Source organism: Mytilus californianus, unplaced genomic scaffold (genome assembly GCF_021869535.1).
Source record: "Mytilus californianus isolate M0D057914Y unplaced genomic scaffold, xbMytCali1.0.p SCAF_5, whole genome shotgun sequence".
Classification (NCBI taxonomy): domain Eukaryota; kingdom Metazoa; phylum Mollusca; class Bivalvia; order Mytilida; family Mytilidae; genus Mytilus; species Mytilus californianus.
The window spans coordinates 40,524,797-40,536,933 of NW_026262701.1; the positions used below are offsets into that span (position 1 = coordinate 40,524,797).

The 12,137-nt window shown below is 34.1% G+C and overlaps 1 protein-coding gene across 2 annotated transcripts in view; it reads right to left on the bottom strand.

The window, feature by feature from the left end:
• Positions 1-8,735: 8,735 nt before the first annotated feature.
• LOC127702084 (beta-1,3-galactosyltransferase 1-like) overlaps positions 8,736-12,137 on the bottom strand; it is a 139,937-nt gene continuing 136,535 nt past the window's right edge. For both annotated transcript variants that reach the window (XM_052206103.1, XM_052206101.1), the window contains exon 2: positions 8,736-9,882. In XM_052206103.1, the coding sequence (XP_052062063.1) occupies positions 8,770-9,804 (1,035 nt within the window). In that variant the 5' untranslated portion in view covers positions 9,805-9,882 and the 3' untranslated portion in view covers positions 8,736-8,769. The remainder of the gene's footprint in view (positions 9,883-12,137) is intronic.

The following is a 12,137-nucleotide window of genomic DNA, read 5'->3' on the forward strand; positions in this document are numbered from 1 at the left end:
TACTCGCTACAACTCAACATTATCATGTTGCAGACTAAATATAAAATCATTCTGGTAGATTATAGAATTGTATAATCATGGTTTATAGACGAGTTGATTATTCCCTGCTGTTAAATGGTACTGAAGACTTTTCTAAACCCGTTTCTGCATAACCCGTTACTCGACATTAGATATCGATTAAGAGGTCACACAACATATAGGTTAGATAAAGTTGCGTGCTTGCAGCTTAATAATAAATGTGTCACGTGAAACACAAGTTGAATCATAGTCTTAGTAATTGCTCCTTGTGGCAACAGCTTTTATTACTTATTCTCAAAACACTGTTTAAAAAGATATAAGTTATGCCTCCATGTAAAAAACTGAATCCGACGAAACGGAAATCCCGTTTCCAGCCATATAGTACTGAAAATGCTGTTACAAAAACTAATTCTGTGGGAACAAAAACTGAAATGGTGGACGAACTGTCTAAACTTGGTTTCAAAGTGCCTACAAACCTCACTTTAAACGTTGTTAAAACTCTGTGTACAGAAAACATTGGTAACAAAAACAGTGATGCTCGCGTAGAAGCAATCGATAATACTTTAAGTGCAACAGACAGTTTTCCATCTGATACGCAAACTGTTTCAACAGAGACGCAAAACCGTGAAAGCATTGACAATACTTCTTCTGCTACGGGAAATGTTAACACTTATATATTGGTGGCTGCTTTTAACACTATGTCATTATGCGTGAATGGCCTTCAGAAATCCGTCGATACCCTGATGACAGAGAAGCTGTATGATACTAATTAACCGTATAATCTACATCAATGGTACAATTCCAGTAATACCGCACCGTCGATACAAAACACACCGGATGCGTTACCTCATGGATTTAATAGAACAGGAGTTCGTTCTGATGATTTTCCCAATGTCGACATAGTTTCTACAGCGTTACAGAAACAAATAATACACGGTAAGGACATTAACTTAGCTTCTCTCCTTATTCCTTGTTTCGAGAGTCCCCAATCACATACCATTTTGGCAGACGGTATGGAAATTAATGTAGGGAATAAGCCAGACCCTCGCTTAAATCGACAACTAACAATCCAGGAATTCATAAAGGCCTTAGGAAAATTCAAGCGTGTAATGACATCTGCTTTTCCAGGTAGGAGATTTGAATTAGACGCCTACGATGAGGATATCATAGAGATCAGTTATTTTTACGGTCAGAAGTTCTACGACTACCATAAATTATTTTCAGCAAAAAGCCTCGACACTTCTTCAAGAGAAACAAAATAAAGTCGATTGAAGTAAAAGGGATCGCGACCTGATGATCTTCATAGGTGCAGGCGTTGAAATAAATATTTGCAAGCTTTGTAACATGGTAGACCATGACACAAAATTCTGTCCATTGCAATTATCAGAGAAAAGCGTATCTACCCCACATCTGATGAGAAATGGCGGAAATTCCGATATTCGTGGTAGGAAGCGTTTTTATCACTACGGAAAAGAAATTTGCAATAATTTCAATAGTATGTCTGGCTGTAATAAAGACGGTCGATGCCTCTTCTTACACATGTGCTCTAACTGTCGTAACTATGATCATAGCTTAACCGCCTGTCATCGTCAATCTACGCATAACGATACCGAAAAAAATAGAAAGAACCACACATTTAAAAACACTGTTGCTAAGACTGGTACTACTGCACCAAGGCAGAGTTTCGGTTCCGAAAAATACCTATCAAATATTAACTTCCCCCTACATGCTACTACTCCGATAAACGTAGAAGTATTACAAAATGAACTTAGAAATCACAGTGACAAATCTTTTGTATTTTACTTATGCAATGGTTTAAAATATGGTTTTGACACTAAGGTTTCTGTGACTAGTTTACCAACCCTTGAATGTCGTAATAATTTGTCTGTACGATCACAACCGAAGGTAGTAAATGAATTGTTAAGGAAGGAATGTGAAAATGGATTTATGTATGGGCCTTTTTTATACACTTCCATTTTCAAGTTACCGTGTCAGTCCGTTGGGAGTTGCGGAAGGAATATATTCAAAGAAAAAACGACTTATATTGGATTTATCGGCACCTCATCAAAGTGATATTCATTTTAGCATCAATGAATTAATTGACAAAGACATCTGCTCTATGCCGTACGTTAAGATCGACAACGCTATAGATATTATCCTGAAATACGGGACAAACTCTTGGTTATGTAAGTACGATATTTCCAATGCATTCAAAAATTGTCCTATTTTACCTTCACAATGGCCTTTGTTTTGCATTAAATGGGAGGAAAAATATTATTTCTATGTGCGATTAACTTTCGGTTGCCGATCTAGTCCCATTATATTCGATACTTTGTCACAAGCAATATGTTATATTGCCACAAACAATTACAAGGTCAATAACATTTTACACCTGTTAGACGATTTCTTAACTAAAGATCCGCCACACGCTGACGGAGAGCGGTCAATGGCATTAATGATGATGATTTTTAAACGCTTAAATATTCCAATAGCAATGCACAAAATTGTTGGCCCTGTAACGTGTCTTGAATATCTTGGCATCATTCTCGATTCACAATAAATGGAAGCACGTTTACCGCAGGAGAAAGTTGACCGAATTTGTGAGTTTATTTCAAGTATAAGTGTCAAATCCTCTTATTCTAAAAGAGAAGTTCAACAGCTGCTTGGGCATTTAAATTTTGCCTCAAGAGGTATACTACCGGGCAGGTCATTTGTGTCTTATCTTATCAATTTATCAACCAAAGCGAAATAATTACATCATTATGTGCGTTTAAATAAAGAATGTCGGATAGATTTCGAGTTTTGGTTACGATTCCTAAAGAATGGGAATGGAATTAATATGTTTTATAAATCTACATTATATCTAATTACGATATGGAATTATTCACTTATGCATCGTCAACTATAGGTTTTGGTGGATATTTTGGTGGAAAGTGGTTTTATTCGTCATGGCCGACCGAAATAAAAAAACATCACAAACAGTAAACATTCAATGGCATTCTTGAATTGTACCAAAACGTTGTGGCAGCTGTTTTATGGGGTGCCTCACGGAAAACAAAAAAAAATGTTATTTTTTGTCTGATAATATGTCTACAGTCGAGATTATAAGGAAAGGCAGATCAAAATGTTTGTATATTATGAAATTAATGAGAAAATTAACATGGTGCGCATGTACAAACAACTTTTTAGTGCAAAACACGTGGCTGCCAGGTTTACAAAACGATATAAGTGATGCATTATCTTGATTTAAGATACAACGATTCAGAAGCCTGGCACCAGATGCAGACCCCCTTCCGGAACCGTGTCCCAAAGTCTCAGATGTAATATAGTGTTCAAACAAACTGTCGAACAACTATGGACGACATCTATATCTAAAAGGACTAAGGACGTGTATGATATTGGTTTCATGCATTTTAAGAAATATTTACTGTTAAATAATGTGACATTTACAAATAACTTGGCCCCAGTTTCGGAAGAAATCCTTATATATTTTGTTGCCCATTGTCAAACAGTTCTGAAACTTCATTATTCTACCATTAAACTTTATCTCTGTGGAATCAGGTACAACTATTTGAAAGAAAATTGTAGTGATCCCTTAGAACTATATAACGGCAAACTATTTCCTAGGCTTACATTGATCTTAAACTCTGTCAAACGATCTCAAAATCAGAACAAGAGAGTAAGGCTACCAATCACTTTTGATATTCTTGAACAAATTATAAAGAGATTACAAAAAGGAGTTTTTTCAAAGTTCATTGACCTCATGATAGAAACAGCTAGCGTGATTTCTTTCTTTGGCTTTCTCCTGTAACTGTAACAGTTATCAAATCCGAACAATTTGAACATGCAATTAATTTATGTATATCAGACATTTCATTCACAAACAATGTTGGTATCCTTCACTTGAAACAGTCAAAAACTGATCCATTTCGTAAGGGTATAGATATTCAGTTACACAAAAGTAATAGTCATACTTGTCCTAATCGTGTTTTAAAAAGATATTTAGAGTTCAGGAAAACGTGTATATCGCCTTATCAAAACACTGACCCTCTTTTTGTATCAATTGGCAATTTAGCCATGGAAAGAGAATTCTTTATAACAAAAATCAGACATGTTCTAGAGTTATGCGATTATGATTCTAAAAACTTTTCAGGTCATTCATTTAGAATGGGTGCTGGGACCGCAGCTGGTCAAGCTAACATAGAGGATCACATGATTAAAACGTTAGGTCGTTGGTCTTCAGATTGCTATGTGCGTTATTTTCGCACTCAACCAACCTCTATAAAACATGCACAACAGCAGCTTGCGGTATCTGTTTATCGTTGATTATATTATAGTCAATTTAGAATTTATGGACAGGAGAACTGCATGGTTGCTTTATATGTATATTTTGTTTCTTTTGTTTACCTTATTATTGTGTTATTCGTTGACTTATTGAAGGTGATCCCGGGGGATTCCTCATTCTAAATACTTGGGGGTCACTCAGACCCATCTGATTTCTAATCACTATTTCGTCAGAGTTTCTTGGCACCTTTTCAAATATTTCAGTTATCATTCATAATTTTCATTCATTTTCCAAACATTTTTCATTTAACATCTCCAACCTCAACTCAACACCTTAAAACATTGAAGCCCACCGTCACGCGGGGGCTGGTCCACTGCCACGCATGGGCCGTCAGATGAAGCTTCGCTTTGTCATTCTTTTGTCAATTGTGTTGTTCAAGTTGAGCGTAGTGGCTTGACAGCTGGTGTACTTTCCACGAAAGAATCGCTTCCTGCCAAAGTCCTGGAGCAAAATTATTCTTCAGATAGTTGAGTGATTTCCCAAGGCCAAATAATTTAATATGTTTTATATATTTAGTAAAGGAAATACATTTTCATTTTGTTTAGTGTAAAATTCATAATAAATATATTACATTTACACCGTATTTGTTTAGTATCAATGGTTCCGTGAACAAAATTTATTATTGAATCTACAGTCTGCTGACACTACACTAAGATAACATTCACCAGAAAGGACCCTTTAACAAGTTTGACCTCAAGATTTGTAACAGATGTTAAAGTTTAAAACAGTGACGCTAATGAGCATATCGACACACAATAATTTCACAGTTTGATGTCCTTCGAAGATTATTACACGTGTATAGCAAACTGCATAACATGACTTATGGTATAATCGTCATTGAAACCAGCATCACAGTTTAAATACAACCTTTCAATATGCTATCATTATATTAAATTTTACATGATTTCACTTCGACTGTTGAACTACAATTAGATAAACAAGATTACCATGTGGAAATTTTCAGATCAAAAGTTATCGATTGATTAATTGGATTGGATGCTTACATGGTTGGTTGGTTGTTGGTATAGTTCCAGTGGCAAATATTTCATGCATATACACGACGGGAAAAACATAAAATATATTTTGAAACAGAATTTCGACTACACACACAGGAAAAACGAGTATATAAAACTCAATTGAAATCTACGAAAACATTGACAAGCATTGTCCTTGTACAATGAGTGTTGTAAAATTTCAAATTATCGGCAAACAATAAGTGTCTGCATGGCAGATGTTGAAATTGCTTACACGCCACAACTTAGCATTTATGAGGGTCTGGATGGGGTTTACAGAATAGAGAATAATGGACAAAACGTGCAGAATAAAGGGCAAAAAATATAAAGAATAGAGAAAAATAGGCAAAAAATTTTATAAAGAATAGAGAATAATGGGGTGCGAAAGTAAAAAGAATAGAGAATATCAGGAAGATTTTATAAAAAATAGAGAAAATGGCTTACAAATTTAAAGAATACAGAATTGAGGACCCCCAATCCAGACCCTTATTTATTTATCCAGCAGTAGAATAAATATAAAATCATTCCTTTGCAAGATGCCAAGAAAACTTTGACGAAAATATACTTGTACAATGAGTGATGTAAAAAAAATCAAACAATTGGCAAACAGGAAGTGTCTGCACGGCAGATGTAAAAATTGCTTACACGCTACAACTCAATATTATCAAGTTGTACACCCAATAAGAAATTTTCCCTTGCATTTGGAAGCAAAGAAAACTTAACGAACGTTTTCTACCCAAGGTCATTTGGAAGGACGGAATATAATAAAAAGTCTGTTTAATTTCATTAAAATCCGATTATTCTGTTAATATTCAATTTAAGTTGAATGACCTCTCACCAAAAAGGTAGTATTTGATGTAAGGAGGGACATTGAATATGGAATGTACAAATGTTACAGTAGGCGTAACTCTAGTTTTGAAATTAATTGATTTTTAAAAACTGTAATAAACAAAACACTAAAGGCATTACTCAACGATTTCATGATTTTTATCCATACTCACAATTTAGGAAAGTTATACAATTCCTGCCATTTCATCTACTATTATATCATCTAACGCCTTAAACACAATTTATTTTAAATTTCCCAAAACATATTTAAAAGTAAAATAAAAACTAGAGGCTCTAAAGAGCCTGTGTCGCTCACCTTGGTCTATGTGCATATCAAACAAAGGACACTCTCCAACATTGTAGACGAGAATAGACTACTATTTTGTTGATCTTGTATTACTGATCTTTTAGTCTGTTTAGTTTCTCTCTATCTTCTTTAGTTTTTGCTCAAAACACAAAAGAGGGTAAAAAAATCCTCGTTTAAGGGCAATCACTCCTATGAAGAGTGACAGTCTATTAACTATATCGGCAAGATTTGACTTTTTAATAGATCTTGTCTTGCTGATCATTTTTGTGATTTAAAGTGTTTATTTATCTATTATAATTTAAATCATATAAGGCATAATGAAAAAAAAAAGTTTTTCTCTAAATATCATACAGAAGTTTTCATGATAAAAGGCAAAAATGAAAAAAATGGTAAATTTGTCATTTATGGCCAATAACTCCTATAAGAATTTGTCTAACAATTTTGACGTATATGGACAATTGGTAGAGCTCATTATTTTGAAAATTTTTGCTCCTTTCAGATTTTCTCTATTTATAACGGTTCATAAAACAATAGACAAAACTTGCATTTTACCCCTATGTTCTATTTTTAGCCATGTCGGCCATGTTGGTTGGTAGGCGGGATCATCTGACACATTTTGATTGATCTAAACCTGATGAACATTTTTATTCCTGTCAGATTGATCTTAACCTGATGAACATTTTTATTCCTGTCAGATTGCTCTTAATGGTTTAGTTTCAGAGATATAAGCCAAAAAATGCATTTTACCCCTATGTTCTATTTTTTGCCATGTCGGCCATGTTGGTTGGCAGGCAGAGTCATGGGACACATTTTTCAAACTAGATACCCTAATGATGATTGTGGCCAAGTTTGGTTGAATTTGTCTCAGCAGTTTCAGAGGAGAAGATTTTTGTTAAAGATTACAAAATTTTACAAAACATTGTTAAAAATTGACTATAAAGGGCAATTACTCCTTGAGGGGTCAATTGACCATTTTGGTAATGTTGGCTTATTTGTAGATTTTACTTTGCTGAACATTATTGCTGTTTACAGTTTATCTCTATCTATAATAATATTCAGATAACCAAAAACTTCAAAATGTCCTTAAAATTACAATACCAATACAGGGGCAGCAATCCAACAACGGGTAGTCTGATTTGTCTGAAAATTTCAGGGCAGATAGATCTTGACCTGATGAACAATTTCATCCCTGTCAGATTTGCTCTTTAGTTTCAGAGATATAAGCCAAAATCTACATTTTACCCCTTTGTTCTATTTTTAGTCATGGCGGCCATCTTGGTTGGCGGGCCAGGTCGTCGGACAAATTTTTCAAACTAGATAACTCAATGATGAGTGTGGCAATGTTTGGTTAACTTTGGCCTAGTAGTTTCAGAGGAGAAGATTTTTGTAAAAGTTAATGGACGACGGAGACGGACGACGACGACGGACGACGGACGCCAAGTGATGAGAAAAGCTCACTTGGCCCTTTCGGCCAGATGAGCTAAAAATACAGAAATCCAAGGAAAATTCAAAACGGAAAGTCCCTTAACAAATGGCAAAATCAAAGGCTCAAACACATCAAACGAATGAAGAACAACTGTGACAGTCATATTCCTGACTTAGTACAGGCATTTCCTTATGTAGAAAATGGTGGATTTAATCTAGTTGTATAGCTAGCTAAACCTCTCAGGTAAACATGTAAAAAAATGGGGTACAGCAGTCAACATTATGTTATAATCTTAATTACAATAAAAACAAACAACTATGTCAACAAAGAAAAACAAAATGACATGTAGACACTCTATAGACAAAGCATATAAGCAAAAAGAAAAGACAAAAATACAAAAAAAATGACCATAGCACAATAACGCAATGGCGGGATATATAAATACCGAGCCTCGCCAAAAGGATATTACCAAAAATGGACTGAACAGTAAAGGTTATAAATATATAAAGAAAAAGAAAAAAAGAACACTTTAAAACGTAATAAAGACGATAAACAACGTCAGTACCTAGAATATATACCTCAAGACCATCATTTTTATTTGTGAAGTTGATACGGAAAACTATCAACAATGATTTTGTTGCTTCCGAAGAACTTTTTTTTAGAAAAAGGACGAGACGTTCTTTGACATAACCCTGGTTCGTCAACTTTCTGCCCAGACACCGGTGACGTTTTACAAAGTCTGAGTAGCAGATGCAAGCTCTTGAATGTCATATGTCGTAAATGTAAGATAAATTAACATTGTATTTAAATTGTTTTTATTTATTTTCCAATTTCATCCCCAAATTCTAATTTTAGTACGATTGTTATCTGGATCTGTAAGACCAACAAGTAAATCACATTTATTCCCATAATTTGAGAAGCAGTTGAATGTTCTTTGATGATTGAGGGAAATATGTGTATTTATTCCATAATGCACAACACCGTGAATCTTTGCAAGTAAAATACCAAATAAATAAAAGTCATCCACCCAGAAAAATGGCGATATTAATGCAGCTTTGTATAACAAAGGAATAAGGTCGATTGAAATGAACACGGCCAATCCACTACATGAGGTGTATGGATAAAATTCCAATCTTTTGAATTTATCTCTGTGTACATACCATGTATCGTTGATTCCACGTTGTATTGGATTTGTATCTGCTTCCAATCTATTACAAGCCAAAAACCTGTTCACATCTTTTATAAATTTTAAGCTTCCAAATATTTTATTGAAATTCATAAATACGTCATCGTCTATTTTGGCGACAAATTCTGCGTTTTTGCAATGTTCTGTAATCCATTTAAGACCCATGACTCCTTTATTAGTTAAGTTATGGTAAGTGTCCATAAAATATCCCTGGACAATATCTTGATGTACTAAGCTTTCGTATTCAATCATAGTCTGAAGTGTTGAATTATGTGTCAGTCCCAATAAGAAAACGACACGGATAATATTTGGACTGTAATAAGTTGAGTTAAAAGTTTTTCGTAAATTGTACTTTCTTTCAAAATGGTTGAGGGATGTATGAACCATCACAATACATGTTATCTTTGGAACATGTCGGCAGATACCTTCATTGTTTATTTTATACGGTTGTGATAGTACTATCGGATATGACGTTTTTATAAGAATTTTACGTGTATAAGCCGTCTGTGTGGCTTTGGATTTGTTGATGGTTCGTTCTGTCAAAGCCAATAGTGTTCTGTCTTTTATAGTTTCACTGCAGCTTTGGTTTGCTTGGGTATTCATCAATGTCAGTAGAAAACCAGTTATACACACCATATTAACACCAAGCATTATTGTTTTATGCTTCAAGTATTTTAACATCCCAGCTTAATTAGGTAATAAAGTAATACGTAGTTTCCACAACCCAGTTATTACGATCTATAATTTACATATCTAGATCTGGAAAACAAGTAAAAGTAAAATTATATTGATATTTTAATAAAATTTGTCAAAAAACATGTATATCACTGCAGTGGCTAGCTTGCCTTCTGTTATTACCGAGGCCGGGGGTCTGGGGGGCTGCGCCCCAGAAGCTATCGAGGTTTTTACAATTGGAACAAGAAGAATCTATTAAAAATAATAGCTGTTGTTTCATTTTATCCGGCTCATCATAATAATGTTGATAAGCCTTACACTAAGTTAAACTACCCGGTGATTTATTAGTTGATTGCTGGTACCTGCATCATTTTCAATGTTCAGATGAATACATAAATCTTCTCAAAAGCATTTACCACTTTTTCAAATCGAATCCTGTCAGTGAACTTTCCAGATTTGTCAAGTTTTAAATTGTCCTGAGTCTATATAAAGTTGTGTATGATTTAAACCGATACTATATAATCTGCAGTAAACTCAAAGTAAACAAAAATAACAAAACACTTGAAGAAACCTGTACAGAATTTTCAATGCAGAAAAACAAACGCAACGATTAAGGTGGCTGGGGTATCTTCTTCCATCTTGGATATTGAAGTAGCAGATAACAATTGGTCTAGATCTTTAATGAAATGTGCAAATTTTGAGAGTAGTATGTAACTCATGTGTAAGCCTTTTCATGTTAATACAGAAAAGTATGTGTTTTATCATATTTACGACTGTATTTTCTGATAAAAAAACACAATATTTTTGTTTGATTATTTTTTTTTTCAACATTGCCACATAAGGGGAGATAACTCAGATAGGAGGAGAGATAACTAAGATAAAGCAATTTTCATAATAGAATGTGTTGTGAATTTTTTTATTTTAATATTTAGCAAGAAAACAAGTTCGGTGACCCCATTTTTTCTTTTTGTTATCTGAAAGCATGTTATAAGATCTAGAGCTATCTTCTCACATTTTATCTTAAAATTCTATGGTGTAGTTTTCTTTTTATCACACAAAATTGGATTTTCCATGCATAATCTATTCAAAATCTTACAATTTTGCACAACCTGTAGCGTGAAAAAAAGTCCGGTGACCCATACTTTTTATTATATTTTGGAAAGAAGCATGATAAAAACTACGTTTTGACAAATTATTGAAAAATTCTATGGATTTTAATTAAGACCCACCATCCACCTTAAGGTTTATTTAAAATATTTTTAGTGATGATCATTTACTCGCTTGATCGTAAGTCACGGATCAACGCTATAAAGTCATCACAAAACGACGGACGGATTGAACAGCAGAACTTCTTGATAAACTAGGAAATAAACACATGCTACATGTAAAGTGCACCACGGCACTTGTGTTGGTTGTGTTTCGTTCTGGTATTTCTTGGAAGGTCATTGTGAAAATGACAACCGGCGAAGTACTAACATTTACGTTATTCTGGAGTCTTCATGATAAATGAAAACAGTATTTGTTTGAAATTTTCATATATAAACTGACATTATGTATGAACTAACAGACATATAATAAATATTTCTGTGCAATTAAAGACTCCTTTAAATATTTAAAAGTCCTTGCTAGTGAAAAACTATGAACTTAAAATAGCGAGAATAAAACATGAGAGCCGCAACATATAAATTATTTTCTGTGCACGTTGATTGATGTATATTTTTTATTGGTACCAAAGTCAATGAAACTCTGTGTATTTCAAGTACTACACGTGGGGAAAAATGTCAACACACAATGATGTTTCAATTTTAGACGTTACCTATGGAACGCCATAGCTGTCTTATGTGTCTTTTTTATTACTTTTCTATTATACGAAGGTGCTTTTCTATTACACGATGGTGCTTTTCTATTATACGATGGTGCTTTTGTATTATACGAAGGTGCTTTTCTATTATACGATGGTGCTTTTTTATTATAATAAGGTGCTTTTTTATTATGTGATGGTGGTTCCCGTGATTAACCGGAAGCGTGGCGTGTATTTGAATCTCACCGAACCAACATGGCGGCCATGGCTGTGAACACTAAAATGTTAAACGTTTTACATAAATTAAACTTGCAGCAAGCATTTCCAAACTTTGAGAGAGAGAAAATCACTCCAGACATTGTATGTAGGCTTTCGACACATGAAATGGAAATATTAGGTGTAACTAGAAGGGCAGATATGATGAAGTTAAGAACTGAATGTGTAAAATATGGAACCGTTCGTCTGCCCCTAATAAAATAAACTCTGAATGCGGCCCTTCGAAATTTGATATTACAAAGTCTGTTCTAAAAAATGTTCT